Source organism: Carcharhinus amblyrhynchos, chromosome 19 (genome assembly GCF_965287045.1).
Source record: "Carcharhinus amblyrhynchos chromosome 19, sCarAmb.v2.hapA, whole genome shotgun sequence".
In the NCBI taxonomy this organism is placed as follows: Eukaryota; Metazoa; Chordata; class Chondrichthyes; order Carcharhiniformes; family Carcharhinidae; genus Carcharhinus; species Carcharhinus amblyrhynchos.
In genome coordinates this window covers 12,250,482-12,270,269 of record NC_137342.1, presented here as the reverse complement: position 1 = coordinate 12,270,269, position 19,788 = coordinate 12,250,482, and the positions used below count along the sequence as shown (strand labels likewise).

The 19,788-nt window shown below is 44.9% G+C and overlaps 1 protein-coding gene across 4 annotated transcripts in view; it reads left to right on the top strand.

Moving 5' to 3' along the window:
* Positions 1-19,788, top strand: part of LOC145355309 (non-muscle caldesmon-like) — a 211,350-nt gene that overhangs the window by 171,497 nt on the left and 20,065 nt on the right. For 3 of the 4 annotated variants that reach the window (XM_080207255.1, XM_080207254.1, XM_080207256.1), the window contains 5 exons: positions 2,432-2,572; positions 10,248-10,291; positions 10,392-10,473; positions 15,203-15,346; positions 17,586-17,681. In XM_080207255.1, the coding sequence (XP_080063381.1) occupies positions 2,432-2,572; positions 10,248-10,291; positions 10,392-10,473; positions 15,203-15,346; positions 17,586-17,681 (507 nt within the window). The remainder of the gene's footprint in view (positions 1-2,431; positions 2,573-10,247; positions 10,292-10,391; positions 10,474-15,202; positions 15,347-17,585; positions 17,682-19,788) is intronic. The other variant, XM_080207258.1, reaches the window with a different exon arrangement.

Below are 19,788 nucleotides of genomic sequence, written 5' to 3'. Positions count from 1 at the left end.
TTTTAATCGAAAGAACTAGGTATTAAACACAAGCACTCCCCTTTCTGGGTCAGTGAGTAATTACACTGGTTTGAGGTTTGCTGTTTGATTATGGGTCTGTGCTGCATTGGCCTTTCTCACACACACAACCGTAATATTGCACTTTGCACCCTGCTGTCTGGACAGGGACATATTGCCCTGCTGACCAGAACAGAGTAGGAAAGACCTCGGGATAAAATGAATTATTGAATCATAGAATTGCTACAGTGTAGAAGGGTGGCCATTTGGCCCATCAGACCTGCACCAACAATGATCCCAGCCAGCATCTATTCCTGTAACCCCACCTAATTATAGTGCTATTCCTGCTGATATCAAGGAGCAACTTAACATGGCCAGTCCACCCGTATACCTTTGGAATGTGGGAGGAAAGCAGAGCACCCGGAGGAAACCCACGCAGACATGGGGAGGATGTGCAAACTTTGCACAGATGGTGATTAGATTTGAACCTGGGTCCCTAGTGCTGTGCTAACCACTGTGTCACCGTGACACCCTGCCGGGGCATCATGCATGGTGATTTCACTACCAGCCCCCAAACTCCTGCTCTAATTTGGATGATAGATTGGAGGAAATTCTGCACAAATGGCAGAACTCTATGGGTGGGGTTTTCCTCGAGGCATGCTTCAAAGCAGTGGGGATTGGCCTGCCGTTGTTGGGTGGTGAGATTGTTTGCTCCCACCACTGTCAATGGGACTTCCCCCTCTTCTGCTCCTGCGTTGGGAACCCAGAGTAAGGGTTAGCCATTGATCGGATTGGCTGGAAAATTCTGGCCTATTTCTTCCAAGTTCCTTGTTGACAGAAATCTGGAGATAGCTGGAGAAAACGATTAGCATTTGAACATAGAACAGCACAGGCCCTTTGGCCCTCGATGTTGCAACGACCTGTGGAACCAATCTAAAGCCCATCTAACCTACACTATTCCAATATCATCCATATGTTTATCCAGTGATCATTTAAATGATATTAATGTTGTCTATAAAATATTGGGAAACTTGTTTTGTGCAGGGGGATGACCAAGGCCATGAATCAGCAGAGCGGTCCTGATATTGCTCCATCTGTTACCCTAAAAATTTAAGCCCCGATATTATTGCAGGCATTTCCATACCCTTGCCACTTTTGTACGAAAATTCTGTTGTCTCTCTCCCATTGCCCTCAGTCCCACTCCTGGTGCCTCCCCCCCCCCCCCCCCCCCCAGCTCCCAGTCCCACTCCTGGTGCCTCTTTCCCACCCCCCCCCCCCCCCCCCCCCCCCAGCTCCCAGTCCCACTTCTGGTGCCTCTCTCCCCCCACCCCCCGCTCCCAGTCCCACTACTGGTCCTAGTCCCACTCCTGGTGCCTCTCTCCCCCCTGCTCCCAGTCCCACTCCTGGTGCCTCTCTCTCTCTCCCCCCCCCCCCCCCCCCCTGCTGTACGTCACAATGTTGTTGAGAACTGTTGCTGCTGCTGCTTTTCTCATGATGCAGTGTTTGCAAAACTAATTTGCACTTAAAATTCTATAATTCCTTTGCGTGGGTTGCACAGATTTTGGGTAAGTTATGCCAGAAAAGCTCAGCTCAGCAGAACAGTCAACTCTGTTGCGTTTTACATGGTCTAATGCCCTTACTAAATAACAAATCACCTCATTTACTATGAACAATGCCACATTTATTAGCCTATAAATGATACACCAGATAGTGCAAACATTTTAAAATAGCGTGTGTTCCTGAGCTACTGAAAGGAAACTAGCAACTGTCTTCCAATCTGCAATATTCCCTGACCAAACAACAATTCCACTCAGTGTGGATTAGACTGCGTTGATTCTCAATTTTGCAGAAGTCCCCAGCCTGAAAGATCAACTTGTCTCATCTCTCTGCAGATGCCGACTGACCAACTCTCTCTGTCCCCAATGTACTTAGTACAACTTTATCATACTTTATTTTTTTTTTACATGCCACATGTAGGCTTACACTAACATTACAATGAAGTTACTGTGAAAATCCTCTAGTCCACAGTCTGGCACCTGTTTGGGTACACAGAATTTAGCATGACCAGTGCACTGAACCAGCACATCTTTGGACTGTAGGAGGAAACCCACACTGACATGGGGAGAATGTGCAAACTCCATTCAGACAGTGACCCAAGCCAGGAATCGAACCCGGGTCCCTGGCGCTGTGAGGCAGCCGTGCTAACCACTGTGCCGCCGCTTTAAGATTAACCTGCCTGGTCATTTTTACAGATTTGTAAAGGAATTGTGAGGGAGATCTATACAACTAATCTCATACCCTCAATCCAGGTACCATTAAACCTTCATGGTTTTGGTGGGGACTGGAAAAGCATTAAAGCCAATGAGTACTCATGTTGCGTGTCATTCCCCGAGATCCCGTGACTGCTAGTTTAATGCTCGATTTTGTTTCTAAGGAGGAGAAGAGGAAGCTGAAGGAAGATATCGAGAGACGAAGGGCAGAGGCAGCGGAGAAACGGCAGAAGCCAGAAGAAGCTGAAATAACCAACGATAAAGAACCATTCAAATGTGTGAGTCCCCGGGGCTCCTCCTTAAAGGTAAGCACTTGGCGAGCGATAGGCCAATCTCCCTCCTTACTGGGACAGGGAACAAAATGAAATATGAATTTAAAATATAATTAGAGCTTGTGTAGAGCAAACAAAAAGGTGGAGGAAGCAGACATGATAGTGATCTTAAGGGGCATCTTGACAAATACATGAAAAGGATGAGAATGGAGGGATACGGTCCCCAGAAGACTAGGGTTCAGATGGGCAGCATTGTCTCGGTCCAGGCTCGGAGGGCCAAAGGGCCTGTTTCTGTGCTGTAATTTTTTTTTGCTCTTTCTAACGTTGCGAAGCTCTACTTCCAGAGTGGGAGGGTTTCATTAGTGCACAACACAGACCAGAGAATTTGATCCCTTTTATTATAGCCCTGTCTCTGATATTTGAACCTGTTCGGGCTCCACGCCCTGAGCACAGCCTTACAAAATTGTCCCAGATCCTTTAAGAAGGACAAAAGAATACCATCTACTGGCCAGCGAAGCTTGGAATAAAGCTTTAGGCTGGAATTTTACCGACCATTCGTGCCAGCCAGATTTTCCCCTCCCGCTGCAGTGAACAGAGGAGATTTGGCTTGTTGTCAAATTTTCCATCTTCACTGCCGCATGAACCGGCGATAAGATCATGCCCTGAATCTTATCCCTGCCAATTTTGTCCCTGATTTCTGTTCTCTGAAATTATTGATTTCCCCCTTCATGATTCTCAGTCCCAGAAGCCACCACATCGTGGCCCGATGCCTCACTAAATGGTCAGACAGGACTTTGTTAAACTTCGCGACAAAAGATAGCAGCTGCAACTCGCAGTGCTCACTCAGTGCTGCACTGAAGGCCCAAACTACATGTGCTGCTCAAACCTCTCAGTTGGGACTTGAACCGACAACCTTCTGACTCAGGCGAGCGTGAGGCGTGTTTTCTGATGAAAGCATTGACAAACTGAGCTGTACTGTTTACTTGATTGGCCTAGTGTCTCCCCTAGATTGATAAAAATGACAGAATACTATCAGTGATAATGTAAGCTTGTCTCGATTTGTAGCACTCTTCAACTCAATCGCAAATTCACTTCTTAAGCACTTCATAAATCCATAGAATCACCACAGTGCAGAAGGAGGCCATTCAACCCATCGAGTTTGCACCAACCACAATCCCACCCAGCCACTAACCCCGTAATCCTCCAACACAAGTGGCAAATTAGCATGGTCAATCCGCATAACCTGCACATCCTTTGGACTGTGAGAGGAAAGCAGAGCACCTGGAGAAAACCCACACAGACACGGGGAGGATGTGCAAACTCCACACAGTCACCTGAAGCCTGAACTGAACCCGGGTCCTTGGTGCTGTTCGGCACCAGTGCTAACCACTGTGCCAGCGTGCCACCTCTTGGGATAAAGCTTTAGGCTGGAATTTAATCTGGGTTGCTGCTTCGGTGCAGTGTTGTTTGTGGTCAGATGCTAAACCAATGCCTCTCCAGCTGCTAAAATGATTCCTAAGCATTGGCAAAGAGCAGGCTGCTCTTCCAGAAAATTGGCCAAATTCCTTATTCAACTAAAACTGCCAAAAAGTAAAGGTTTTAAAAAAATTCATTTATGGGGATGTAGGCTTCGCTGGCTAGGTCAGTCCATCCCTAGCCGCCTTTGAGGAGGCGGCGGTGAGCTGCCTTCCTGAACTGCTGCAGTTTCTGAGGCGTAGGTACACCCACAGTGCTATTAGGGAGGGATTTTGACCCAGGAACAGCGGGCGATACATTTCCAAGTCAGGATGGTGAGTGACTTGGAGGGGAATCACCTGGTGTCGGTGTTCCCATGTATCTTGCCCTTCTAGATGGTAGTTGTCATGGTTTTAAAAGGTTCTGCCGTCTTAGTACTTGTGGGCACGAACTCAATAACTGCATCTCACGACTAATTCATTGGGTATGAAGCACTCTGCGATGTCTTCAGGATGTGACAAGGTATTGTGGAAATGCTAATTCTGGTGTTGTAAGGCACCAGTGCTAACCACAGTGCCACCGAGCTGCCTAATTTGTTAATTGTCATTAACAAAATATGATTATTTTAATTATGCAATTTCCACTTTAACTATTTAGTTTTCACAATTGTGGCTGTAACGTGAAAACCTACACTGTCCTCTCTTTGTTACTGATGATCGCAGTATCAGTATGCTCACTCAGTGGGAATTATCACTGCAGTTAATGGAATAGGATACCAGAGTCACAAAAAGGACGCAGCAATGATTCATCAGAAATTACCAAAAAGATAGTTTGATGGTTATGCAGAAATACTCAATTTGGAGCATTTACCCTGAAACAGTCGGCAATCATCTCTGTCCTTGTACGTGGCTGGGATTCTCCGGTGAATGGAGTGTTGGCCGGAACGCCAGATTCTCCATCCTCACTTGCAGTGGGGGCAGCCACAGGTGAGATTGGAGAATCCTACCCAGAGGAAGTTGAGGAAGAATCTTATTTCTTATTTCTGTTTGTTGTGAGTCTGCATTTAGGCTGAGAATTATTAGCAGAAGAATGAAGGAACAACCGACAAGAAATGTTTTTCATGCCCAGAGTTATTGGAGCATGGAGCACTTTACTACTAACTACTCTAAGAGATTAGAAAGCCTACTTTGCCAGTGTATAATATGGAACCTTTCTGAAATAGTCGACATGGTGGCACAGTGGTTAGCACTGCTTCCTCACAGCGCCAGGGGCCTGGGTTCGATTCCTGGCTTGGGTGACTGTCTGTGTGAAGTTTGCACATTCTCCCTGTGTCTGCGTGAGTTTCCCCTGGGTGCTCCGGTTTCCTCCCACACTCCAAATAAGTGTGGGTCAGGTTTGGCCATGCTAAATTGTCAGGAGGATTAGCAGGGTAAATACGAGGGGTTACGACGATAAGGCCTGGGTGGGATTGTTGTTGGTGCAGGCTCGAAAAGCCGAATGGTCTGCATCTGCACTGTAGGGATGCTGTGATATGGTGTATAAGATTCATACATAGTATGAATGAAAGAAAAATGTGGACGGATTTGTGGGAATGGCTGTAGTGGTGATGTTTTTAGCATGTTGACGAGTTAGTTATAGTACAAATTCGGCAAGCTGAATCACCTCCTGCTGAGCAATGCTTTCCAGAACTCTGAAGCACTCCAAAGGTTTAACATTCGTTTACATGTCTGTACTTTTCTGGAATCTGTTTCAGATCTGCCGGTATATGTGCATCCTGTTTACCGTATGTGTCTGCTCATTTGATATACACTTAAAGGATACCATTTCTTTTTGCTGAGTTGCTGTGTCCTGTCCTCTCTTCCTTTTATAACTCAATACCGTACGCTTCTGAATTGACGTAGCTACCTAAAAAAAAAACCAGCTTGCTTCATGAATTGGAACGTTTTGTTGACCGAGTTCTTTGTGCTGAGTGCATGCTGGGAGTCTGCCACAGATTAACCCTTTCACAACTCGATCAGAATTTGTACCCAACGCAAAGCACGTTATTGCTGCCCTATCGAGAGCAACATTCTGATTGTTAAACTTTTTTTAAAATTAGAATTTTGTGGAGGAAAGGACTAACAGCTTCTCAGGAGAACCTGACCTTTCTGTCTCATGATTACTCGTGATTCATAATTTGACTTAGATGCGCTTACACACACACACACACACACACACACACACACACACACACACACACACTCTGAGGTATTCAGACATACACAGACACAAAGTAAGCCAATCGGTCAGTGTTATTCTGCTTCCAGTAATCCTGTCCCACTCTTGTCATCTTGCTCGATAATCCAAGTTCTGATGAAAGGGGAACCCCTTTTTCTTCTTAATTTGTGTCAGGGGTAAATTGTCAGAACATTCTCCATCAAATTCTAATTGCGGAATTAGTGTTACAGTCATTTATAACAGCTCCGCGTATTTGATGCGGATTCAATCTTGCCGGGCCGTTATTCATTTGGCCTAGTTGCCACCTAATTTCACAGAAATTGAAACATGGAAAGGGTTATTGAAGTGGCTGAAGCAAAGTCTTGTCTTTCTAAGTCTGTTATAATTTGACGCTTTTTTTGAAAAAAGGTCTAAATTTTGTCACACTGTGCAAATTGCAGCTCACCCAAGGTTACGGTCTTTATTTTCACTGGATCGAGGGGTTGTGTGTGGATCGTACAAGTTCCAAAGCAGGCAGCAACCCAGGAGCTGCTGTCGGGGATTTAGATTTTAGCAAAGGGACTATGCTCCATCAAGAAAAATGCTTTCAAATCAGTCATGAGCATCAGCAGCTGTTATGAACAATAAGAGTTTCGGAATGCTTTAATACGGGAGCATCCTTCAGTCAAGGAAATCTTGAAGGGTCCAGTGAGGTGGACAAAGAAATTCCATTTTGTTTCCCCCAGCACCATTGTGTGGCCTTATCTTGAACGTAGCAGAGAGTTGGTTGGAATGCACGTTACAAAATCATGCAGTAACACCAAGTGTCTCTTGATGGCAGTGCTGAGAGCGGAACTGGTTTCAAACGCAGTGGCACCATCTTCAGGCATTGAGTGAAATAACAGCTTCATTAAGCATGCACCTGAATCTGATGTATAACTTCCATCCTGGCAATAACAGCAAATTCACTAATTTTGCACTCCCAGCTGTGACGTGCGTTGGAAGTGAGCCTGGGTTAAACCGCTGTGGCAAGATGTGAATTTCTATTGGATCTGTACAGTGCAGAAGGAGGCTGTTTGGCCTATCGAGTCGTCACCGACTCCCCAACAGAGCATTTTTTACCCAGGGCCCATCCCTGTAACCCTGCATATTTACCCCACTAATCCCCTTAAACTACAGATCTTGGGACACTAAGGGGCAATTTAGCGTGGCCAATCAACCTAACCTGCACATCTTTGTGGGAGGAAACTGGAGCACCCGGAGGAAACCTGCCTACAGTGCTAACCACTGTGCCACCATGCTGGCCAAATTTGCAAACTTCAGTTGCCACTGGGAGCATTGAATTGGTAAATTTGCCCCAAAGAGAACTAACTGTCAAAAAAAAAACAGAAATACTATAAAGAGACAGCTTGGTAACTGTAAGGTTTCCTGGAATTTAGAGTGAAGGCTCAAAAGGATGTATTCTCATCTAATTGGATTACAATTGGAAACCGCATGCCTGTGTGCAAGATCATGATAGAATTCCTAAAACAAATCTCCATTCAGTGATGATGCCAAACAAAATCCTTTTTTAAATAAATTGTAACATTCTAATATTTCTCTGAATCACTCACTCAAATTCACATTAACCAAGAGAAAATGCAAGACCATAGGAGCAGAATTAGGCCACTTGGCCCATCGAGTCTGCTCCGCCATTCAATCATGGCTGATATTTTTCTCATCCCCATTCTCCTGCCTTTTCCCCATAACCCCTGATCTCCTTATTAATCAAGAACCTATCTATCTCTGTCTTAAAGACACTCAATGACCTGGCTTCCACAGCCTTCTGTGGCAAAGAGTTCCTCAGATCCACCACTCTCCGGCTGAGGAAATTCCTCCTTATCTCTGTTTTAAAGGATCGTCCCTTTAGCCTGAGGTTGTGCCCTCTGGTTCTAGTTTTTCCTACTAGTGGGAACATCCTCTTCACGTCCACTCTGTACAGGCCTTGCAGCATCCTGTAAGTTTCAATAAGATCCCCCCTCATCCTTCTAAACTCCAACGAGTACATACCCAGAGTCCTCAGCCGTTCCTGAAGCTCTTCATTCTTGCGAACCTCCTTTGGAACCTTTCCAAGGCCAGCACATCCTTCCTTAGATACAGGGCCCAAAACTGCTCACAGTACTCCATTTGGGGTCTGACCAGAGCCTTATACAGCCTCAGAAGTAAATCCCTGCTCTTGTATTCTAGCCCTCTCGACATGACTGCTAACATTGCATTTGCCTTCCTAACTGCCAACTGAACCTGCACGTTAACCTTAAGAGAATCTTGAACAAGGTCTTCCAAGTCCCTTTGCGTTTCTGATTTCCTAAACATTTCCCCATTTAGAAAGCCTCCATTCCTCCACCCAAAGTGCATAACCTCACACTTTTCCACATTGTATTCCATCTGCCACTTCTTTGCCTACTCTCCTAACCTGTCCAAGTCCTACTGCAGCCCCCCGCTTCCTCAAACTACCTGTCCCTTTACATATCTTCGTATCAACTGCCAACTTAGCAACACTGCTTTTGGTTCCTTCTTCCAAATCATTAATGTATGTTGTGAAAAGCTGTGGTCCCTCAGGGACCAACCCTGAGGCACACCACTAGTTACCAGCTGCCATCCTGAAAAAGACCCCTTTATCCCCACTCCCCAAATGTATCATTTATGAACATTTTGTACAACAGGACAGTAATGTTACTTTGTGTATGGACTTTGAATTGTGATCCGGATTACTCCTTGGTGGAAAGTTTGAAAAAAAAGGGATTTTCTTTCTGGGGTAACTTCGTGAATTTAGTACACATGATAAGAACATAAGAAATAGGAACAGGAGTAGGCCATCTAGCCCTTCGAGCCTGCCCCGCCATTCAATAAGATCATGGCTGATCTGAAGTGGATCGGTTCCACTTTCTTGCTTTCTCCTCCATAACCCTTAATTCCCTTGTCTGTCAAAAACCTATCCACCCGTGACTTAAATATATTCAGCGAGGTAGCCTCCACCACTTCAACGGGCAGAGAATTCCAGAGATTCACCACCCTTTTGAGTGAAGAAATTCCTCCTCAACTCTGATCTAAACTGCGCCCCCCCCCCTTATCTTGAGGCTGTGCCCTCTAGTCTTGATGATGTCGAACTGTACCTAAAAATATTAATTGTTAAACTTTCTCCCCCAGTATTTATGCTTTAGACATTTTCAGCCTGGAATCTGTAGCTAACTCGCTACTCTGAAACTTACTTCAGACCTTAAAATGAGAGGCATTGATACGCGCACAATATTCGAACTGGAATTGGACAAGAGATTGCAATACCATCCTCTTATGCACAAATACTTTAATCTTGATAAGGGGATCAGGGGATATGGGGAAAGGGCAGGAGAATGGGGATGAGAAAGATGGCAGCCATGATTGAATGGCGGAGCAGAAGCAGTGGGCCGAGTGGCCTAATTCTGTTCCTGTGTCTTATGGAGAAAACTGGGTCCTGAAACCTCACGTAACTTTTCTACCAATTGTCTGAAGGGGCCATTGCAATCCAGAGAGTGAAGTTTCCTTTTCTATTTCTGGCAAGATAAAGCGGAGGGAGCAGGGTATATTGTGTACTTTGCTCGCAGTATTATTGGAAAGTTATCAGACGTTTCCAAAGGGTGCCGAATACAGAAAGTTTAGGCATGACGTTTGTTAAAATGCTTCTATCTGTTTTCCCACTGTGAAGTAACTCCTCACAGGCCGGTGTCTCCTTACCAGATTCCCTTTTATTTACAAACTCTACTCCATTCCTAGAGTGCTTCAGGTACGGAGTCAGAATTGGAGTGCCAGTGGACCTGTCACAGGTGAGGAGACTCCCTGATTGGGCAGGCGTCATTACCTCAATCAGGGAGCTCATACTCCAAGAGGCCAACTTCATGGGCCTCGTTGAAGTCAGTGCAGTGTGTGAGCATGTTGCAGATTATGCTGTGACTTTTGCGTGTTAATAATTTCCAATATTCTCTGCTTGGCTTTCCCATCACCTGAGCTAATACCAACCTGTCTTTCCATGTGGCATTTTCAGATCGGAGAAAGGGCAGACTTTTTGAATAAATCGGCAAAGAAAAGGTAAAGCCTTCAGAGGCATATTTTCATATTTTTCTTTGAACCAATGCAGTCACTTGTTAATCAAGACTATTAATACTGTAAACTTATTTTGTATTCACAGCACTACAGCCAAGACTACACGCCCAGTAATAGGCATCTCCAAGATTGACAGTAAATTGGAGCAGTATACCAGCGCAATTGAGGTGAGGCTGCAGAACAGATGTACACATGATATTTGCAATGTTTCTTAGCCATTTACAGTAGACTAGTTCTGGAAGGGGAGGCAGTGGCCTCATGGTATTATCGCTAGACTATTAATCCAGAAACTCAGCTAATGTTCTGGGGACCTGGATTTGAATCCCACCATGATAGTGAAAATTGAATTCAATAAAAAATATCTGGAATTAAGAATCTACTGATGACGTAAAATCATTGTCGATTGTTGGAAAACCCCATCCAGTTCAATAATGTCCTTTAAGGAAGGAAATCTGCCATCCTTACCTGGTCTGGCCTACACTTGAATTCAGAGCCACAGCAAGATGGTTGACTCTCAACTATCCTCGGGCAACTAGGGATGGGCAATAAATGCTGGCCAGCGATGCCCATGTCCCATGAATAAATTTTTAATAATTCTAAATTCTGTCTGAAAAGATTTAAATGTCTGATAGAATTTCTCAAGTTTTTATTTTAATATTATAAAGTTTCAATGTTTACTTTAAACTTTTCAAAGTAGAATGTTTGATTTATGTCAACCTTTGGTAAGAAATTCAAATTATTCAATTAATTTAGTTACCTAAATGCGAGTTCTTATAACAATTGTGTTTTATTTAGCAGTAAATATTAAGTAAGAAATACCTGTATTGTTACAGTCTTAGAATGTTAATGCATAATCCCTTATCCTGTAACTTTCACCAGTCTCTGTCCTGCCTCAGCTCTTCATGCCTGAAACTCTCTGTTATCCTTTTGTCACCTCAAGACTCACCTATTCCATCGCTTGCCCGTTGGAATTCACTGTGCCACCCTCCTTAAATCCGCGCTCAAAACCTTCATCCGTGATTAGCTTCGCTCTACGCCATTGGAGACGGTGGCCGGGATTCCCCAATCTTGTCCATACCCGCCGCCAGCAAGAATGGAGAACTTGGGGCTCAGCCGAAACTCCATTCGCTGCAGCAGGACTGGAGAATCCCAGCCGCAGATAGGGCCGGAGGTTTTTGGCGCATGCCTTCAGCTGCCAAGACCTTGCCGAAAACACTCCTTAATACCAACCCTTTGACCAAGATTTTGATTATCCGTTCTAATGGGAGGGATATTCCAGCCCTTCCTGCCAGTGGGATCATCTGAACCTACCCAAGGCACCGCTAGCACCCCTCCCCCAGCGGTGGGTCGGGAGATCCCTGGTGGCTAAATGAGGGAGTCACGCACAACGCCGCGCATGTTGGCAAGACTGGAAGATCCCACCAGAGAATGCGTTGCAGGGGGCTGGATAATCCCACCCCATATCTTACTGGGTAGCTGACTGTTAAATTTATAGTAAGCTCCCAAGGTGTTTCGCCTTCCTGTAATAAGATGAAGCAACTTTGGATATTTTGCTACGTTAAAGGTGACATAAAAATACCAGTTGTTGCTGCTGTTGTGAAAACCCTTACCCAGTACCATTACTGTGGTGGAATTTTAATTCATCGTGCTGTGCTGACTGCTAGACGTGTTATTTCAGGACAACATCAGTCACTTTGCTAACTTTATTCTGTCATGATCCTTTTTTGTTCTCTCTTCTTCAGATTAGTGTTCTATTTGCGCTGTTTTGAACCCCTCTTATCCAGCTCACTATCTAATTGTTGTTTCTGTGTTCTGGCTCACTCTCCAATTCTCTCTGTTCTGTCTCCATCCCTCACACAATATCGCTGTCCATCTCTGCCGGCTACCTCTCTCTCGGCCAATTCTACATACACGGTAAACATGACTGTGAACCATTTTGTAAATTCTCTGACGCTCGTTGTGTAATCTTGGTTGGGTGGCACAGTGGTTAGCACTGCTACCCAAGTTCGATTCTGGCCTCAGATTGTAGCCTGTGTGGAGTTTGCGTGTTTTCCCTGTGTCTGCGTGGGTTTCCTCCGGGTGCTCCAGTTTCCTTCCACAGTCCAAAGATGTGCAAGTTAGGTTGGATTGGCCATGCTACATTGTCCCTTAATGTGAATATGTGGGGTCACGGGGTAGGGTCTGGGTGGGATTGCCAGTGCAGATTCACTGGGTTAAATGTCCTGTTTCTGCACTGTGTAGGGATTACATGATTCTATTTGGGGTGGCATTGTTGCTTCACAGCTCCAGGGACCTGGGTTCGATTCCCGGCTTGGGTCACTGTCTATGTGGAGTTTGCACATTCTCCCCGTGCCTGCGTGGATTTCCTCTGGGTGCTCTGGTTTCCTCCCACAGTCCAAAGATGTGCGAGTTAGATGGATTGGCCAAGCTAAATTGCCCCTTAGTATCCTGGGATGCGTAGGTTGGAGGGATTAACGGGTAAATGTGTAGGGATAGGGCCTGTGTGGGATTGTTGTCGGTGCAGACTCGATGGGCCGAATGGCCTCTTTCTGCACTGTAGGGTTTCTATGGTTTATTTCACTGCAGAGTATAGACACAGTGGGCTGAATCTTGAAGAGGGTGGAACTGAGCGTGTAGGCGATGCTTTAGTTGGGAAAATGAATATTGGCCGGATAGCAGTCCAGAGGAGGCCACAGCCAAAGTTCAAGTCGGCTGCTGCTGCTGTGGAGAGCGTGGGTGGATCTGAATCCTCAACCCCATCAGGGGAAAGGGGGGAAATCTGATCCCCGACTCACAGGGGGAGGTCCATATGTGAATGGCAGCTTAGAGTCCAGGTTAAGTAAGACATGGCTATCTCAAAGATATCGGGCTTGCTATCTGCCCTCCTCTTGTCCCTGTATTCACAGAATTGGACAAGACTGATAGCAAGAAAATCGCAAGCCTCCAGCTTCCTAGAGTGCACCATTGTACAGGAAATGATGATCCATTCATTTTCTAGTCAAACAATCATTGTAATTGAATCTTGGATAATGGTTTTCAAAGTAATTTGCGAACGGTAACCTTGACAATTGCATTGAATACTGAGGCTTAGTCATTGGGCAGTTAATGCAGTAAAATCCAGGGCTTTAAATTATAACTTAACTGATGAAAACTCCAGTATTAGCGATTCATCTATATTTAAAACCTGATATTATTAGTTTAGGGTTCATTGCTTAAACCTATGGCATTATCACAAGAGGAGCTTTGTGCAGATTTGTGTATTAACCTCATTTGGACGTTATTCCTAAACTTGTGCAAAACATTATTTTGGTCGAACTGCAGAGAAATCATACACACAGTATTGAACGTTTTAGCAATTCTGAAGCTGATAATGGGCAGCACAGTGGCACATTGGTTGGCACTGCTCTCTCACATAAGGACATAAGAAATAGAAGCAGGAGTAGGCCATCTAGCCCTTCGAGCCTGCCCCGCCATTCAACAAGATCATGGCTGATCTGAAGTGGATCAGTTCCACTTTCCCGCTTTTTCCCTATAACCCTTAATTCCCTTGTCTATCAGAAACCTATCTACCCCTGACTTAAATATATTCACCGAGGTAGCCTCCACCACTTCAATGGGCAGAGAATTCCAGAGACTCACCACCCTTTGAGTGAAGAAGTTCCTCCTCAACTCCGTTCTAAACTGCGGAACCCCCCCCCCCCCCGCCTTATTTTGAGGCTGTGCCCTCTAGTCCTACTATCCTTTCTAAGCGGGAAGAATCTCTCTACCTCTACCCTATCTATCCCCTTCATTACCTTATATGTCTCTATAAGATTTCCCCCCTCAGCCTTCTAAACTCCAACGAGTTCAGACCCAGTCTATTTAATCTCTCCTCATAGTCCAACCCCCTCATCTCCGGTATCAGCCTAGTGAACCTTCTCTGTACTCCCTCCAAGGCCAATATATCATTTCACAAGTGTGGCAACCAAAACTGTACACAGTACTCCAGTTGCAGCCTCACCAGTGCCCTGTACAGTTGCAGCAAGACCTCCCTGCTTTTATATTCTATCCCCCTCAGTATAAAGGCCAGCATCCCATCCGCCTTCTTGATCACCTGCTGTACCTGCAGACTGGGTTTTTGCGACTCATGCACAAGGACCCCCAGGTCCCTCTGCACCGTAGCATGCTGTAGCTTTTCACCCTTTAAATAATAATCCTTCCTACTATTATTTCTACCAAAGTGGATAACTTCACACTTGCTAACATTATACTCCATCTGCCAGGTCCTTGCTCACTCGCTCAGCCTATCCAGATCTCTCTGCAGACTTTCCACACCCTCCACGCAATTTGTTTTTCCACTCATCTTCATGTCACCAGCAAATTTTGTTACCCTACACTCAGCCCCCTCCTCCAGACCATCGATGTAAATGGTAAACAGTTGAGGCCCCAGCACCGATCCCTGCGGCACTCCACTAGTCACCAACTGCCAAACATAATAGCACCCATTGATTCCAATGGGTGCTATCTCACAGCGCCAGAGACTCCAGTTCAATTCCAGCCTTGGGTCACTGTCTGTGTGGAGTTTGCACTTTCTCGCCGTATCTGCGTGGGTTTCCTCTGGGTGCTCCGGTTTCCTCCCACAGTCCAGAAATGTGCGGGTTATGTGGATTGGCCGTGCTAAATTGCCCCCTAGTGTCAGGGGGATTAGCAGGGCAAATACGTAGAGTTACGGAGATATGGCCTGGGTGGGATTGTTGTCGGTGCCGGCTCAGTGGGCCAAATGCTCCCCTTCTGCGCTGTAGGGATTCTATAATTCTAATGTTGAGGCAATTGCAATCTATCTCAATATTGCCAGTTGTAGATTTACTGACTGAATTGTTTTAATGGAGGACTCAGCGCACTATTGTTTGCACTTAGGGTGCCAAAGCTGCGAAAGGAGGCAAGTCATCAGCTTCGGACCTCCCGCTGACCGCTGAAGGAGTGCGGAACATAAAAAGCATGTGGGAAACTGGTGATGTCTATAGTTCTGCATCCCCATCTAATAAGGGGACACCGAATAAGGTAAGGTATCTCTTTGGGATCTCTCCACTCAAACCCGATCATACTGAAGTAGAACGTAGGGAGGTAGGATGACTGTGTGTCCCAAACCGTGTCTCGTCACTGTGCTGACACTGGCATGAAGTTGCTCACAAATTTACTGCACAGCTTCTTTGTTTTTGATATCTGAGTCTGGCTTTTAAAACTCCTTATCCCATGGATTCTTGGTTGAGGCTGACAGTTCTGTACCTGTGCTTGCTTTTCTAGGACTGACTTCAATCAGTCTCTTGAGGAAAACCAATTTGGTTGAAATGTGCTTGATTGTTGAATAAAGTTTCGACTGCAGTAATTTAAAGATGTGATTCTGTGGTCTTCGTCATGTCTTCATTATCAACAGTTTTGTTCACAAACTGGTACAGACTGAGCAGTGTCACATGTCTACCAAAACCTTCTTTCGTATTACCAACATCTCTGGGTTAAAGAGTTAAAAGTCGAAAACCCACTTAATGTCACAGCACCATTCTTCATTAAACCAGTCTGTTGAATCGATTGGTGGTTATATATGTTGTTTCACTCACCGATTCATGAGAAAGGATGCACCCAGAAACACAGTGTTCAAAATCTGTCTCCACCACAAGTTTAAAAATTACATTAGCTCAAAGTTGCCTGAAATCCCCCAGTGTTTATTCCTCAATTGTGGATCACAATATTTAAAGCACTTTTTTGACATCGGCGCTGGTACACTCAGTGAGCTCCTTGTTAACTGCGCTGATGCATTTTTAAACTCCTGCTAAAGTTCGCCCCTTTGGCAGGACGGATGTAGGGCAGTTGATGGAGTGTACCCCCACCCAAATTCTACCCCAGCAGGCTTTAGCCAGAGCCAACAACGTTTGGGCTGCAAAGCTAAATTTATTCCAGACATCAAAATTGATTTCTTCGATGTCCAAGTTTGAAGATTTACTCCTGATATTAATAAGGAATATGAACGGCAAGAAGAAATTGCCTTTTTTAAAAAAAAATGAACATTGGTGAAAGTAAAAGCACTAAATTGGGTCATAGAATAACACACAGTGCAGGAGGTGGCCATTCAGCTCGTTGTACCTGTGCTGGCTATCTGAAAATATCTAATTAATCACACCTCCTCCCCACCCCTGCTTTAGCCCCGACTGCCTTACATTATTTTACAAGCATTTATTCATTCAATTTTGGAAACTACCCTAAAATCTGGTTCCACCACCCGTTCAGAGGGGGAATTCTTCAGCCATTCCCACCTGTAGGATACAAGGTTCTGCCAAAGATCCCAGAATAGGCGAGGAATGTAAAACGCCATTGACTTTGGTGGGATTGGAAAATCCCACTGGGGGCTGATGCCGGGCCACTTCCTCTGCAGGAAATTCTACTGCGGGGGTGCTGGAGAACATGTAAACTCTGCACGGGCAGTGACGGATTTGAACCCAGGTCCCTGGCGTTGTGAGGCAGCAGTGATGACCACTGTGCTACCATGCTGCCTAGCCCCGATATCATGTCCCAGTATAAAACCAGCCAGTAGGATCCTGAGTGCTGTGAAAATGCTATGACTCTGATATGGTTCAAGCTATACACAGCCTTCTGATCCAAACTCAAGCACTCTACCATTGCTCCATAAGGTCCACCGTGGGCAGAGTGCCTGAGATTAAAAGCAGTGAGCTGATAATTAAATACCTTGAACACACACTGAGTAATTCCTGGAGTTAAGTGCAATTGGCTCAAAAAATAAAAGTTAGAGATTTCCAAGTGCCTGGTTTGTGGTCCAGAATTACCCAGTGTAATTCAGGAATATCTATTAATGTTTGCAATATTAAGAACTAAATTTTTTTCCCTAATTATGTTCTGGGAATGTTTCAAAGGAACAGACGTATCACACTTTGAGACTGACATGAAGCAACTCCATCATAAAATGTTGAATTAGGTTACTATTGGTTGTAATCTTTGGGCTTTTTTTTGCACGAGTTTCTTTTTCTCAAAACAAGAAATACTTGACCGCAGTAGGTGACACACATTTGCAATAGATTTTTGCAATAATTAGAGTACTTGAAAAGAAATTTATCAGATCAAAGTTAGCATGATCAATTTTGGAATGGGCAGAGGATATTTCAGGAAAAGAACAAAAATCGTTCTTCCAATATGTGCTAGTTGTTGTGGTGACAAGCTTTGAAATCCTATTGAAACTTGCATGCGGTCGCACGAAGGCTTCACGAGATTCTGTTTATGGCTGTCCTTGTAGGAGGTAGCGGGTCTGAAAGTTGGCGTGGCCGGTCGCATCAACCAGTGGCTCAGCAAAACTCCTGAAACAAACAAATCACCTGCGTCTAAACCCTCAGTAAGTTGCCCCACCTCTTCACTGCTTTTCAAACAGAATTTCTCAGCTCGGGGGAGGGAGACCTGGTGGCGAGGGTAGCAGAGAGTCCTGCTTTGAAACAAGAGGCCCAACTCGTAAATGTGGCCGCTCAGGGGAACTGAGTTTTGTCCCAAAAGGAGAAGCATTCTCCCCCCGCCCCATCTCAGCCAAGCTATGTGAATTTGGGAGAAGGCTGAATGGGGGGGGTGGGGTGCGGTGCTGGGTACCCCAGGCCACATCATCTGTGTATAAATAAGGGTAAGTCTTGAGCGTTGACAATATGTTTGCAACTGTGCATGGTGACATTATTCAACCTTTATTCTCTGAAGACGAAAGCATGGAATGGCTACATCATGGCAAAAACAGAGAGAAAAATATATGTAACTCACGACATCAATGCCTAATAAACTGCCCTTTTCTCATTGAAGTTGGAAAAAAAATACACACATCCTAATTTTTGTGCCTGATTTTCTTTTCCATCTGGCCCTGTTAGAATAATAAGGATTCTCTGCAATTTGTTGAAACTCACCACCAATGTATATTTTTCCAAAACACGTGGGTAAAGATTTCGGATAGAACCTCCAAATTAAATGCCGTGATACAACAGTGTCTGTATTCTCTGTGCACGATAGAACAGGTAGACATTCCTGCGTTCTCCTCAATGACACCACGCTTCAGGAATGAAAATTCACATGGACTTTGCTGGAAATTGCACTCTCGTTTTTAGCCTTGTTTTGATCCGAAAATTGAAATACTAAAGCTACCTAGACTGAAATCCGCCATGATGGTTTGGTGCCTACATTAACCTCCAGTGAACTGTGATGCATACTCGATGTGGTACATATTCTTTATGGTTTCCATTTTAACTTAACAAAAAAACTGTTGCTTATAAAGTCTTTGCTTCTCATTGGCAGTGCCACAAATGTGGGGTGGGGGTGCCGGGGGGGGTGGTGTTTCCCTGTCCCACCTGCCACGGGAATCATAGCGGGAAGGGACAGGGGGAACCTGGCAAAGATCCATTGACCTCGGGCAGGATTTTCCATTTTTTTGTCAATTGCAGCGGGAAAACCTATGATACAGATGCCAGGAAATAGCACTGGCTGTTAAGATCTACAGAAGAAAATTTAAATTAATTGTGAGCGGAGTTAGAATAATGTTCTTTGCTTTGCAATGTTGCCACGTCCAGGGGATACAAATACTATACAGATATGTTAGTGTCACGAATGACTTTGCACTGAGGTAAAACATCAACCAAATGACCAGGCTAAAGCAGCCCACAAGAATAGATTTATTTAAGTTGCTGGTTAACTTATTGATGAGTAGCTTGGTCCGAAAACAAAAAGGCTGACAGTTAGGTATGAAAAGTATGATGGAGAAGAATTTTTGTGATAAACATCAAAGGCTATTAGAAGTATTTTACTCTTAAGCTCCTCCCACTTCAAACACTGAAAGAGCCGACTGTGCTTTGATCAGTCCACTTGCTCATTGATAGAAATCAATACATTTATGATATAAACTGCTGTACTTTGATTAACACAAGACTGTAGAGGCTGACACAATAGGTCTTCATGTAATCAAATATTTAAGTAGTTAACAAGTGAGATCAGGGCCCAATGCATTCTGTGGCACTTTGAGGTCAGTTTCTGGAACAGCCCAGTTACATTCATATCGAGTCTGTAGAAACCCTGCAGTGCGGAAAGAGGCCATTTGGCCCATCGAGTCTGCACTAACCACAATCCCACTCAGGCCCTACCCCCATATCCCTACATATTTACATAAGAACATAAGAAACAGGAGCAGGAGTAGGCCATCTAGCCCTTTGAGCCTGCCCCTCCATTCAATAAGATCATGGCTGATCTGAAGTGGATCAGTTCCACTTCACCCTCTAATCCCTCTAACCTATGCATCTCAGGACTCTAAGGAGCAATTTTTGTTAGCGTAGCCAATCAACCTAACCCGCACATCTTTGGGCTGTGGGATGAAACCGCAGGAAATCCACGCGGACATGAGAATGTGCAAACTCCACACGGAGAGTGACCCAGGCTGGGAATCGAACCCAGGTCCCTGGAGCTGTGAAGCAGCAGTGCTA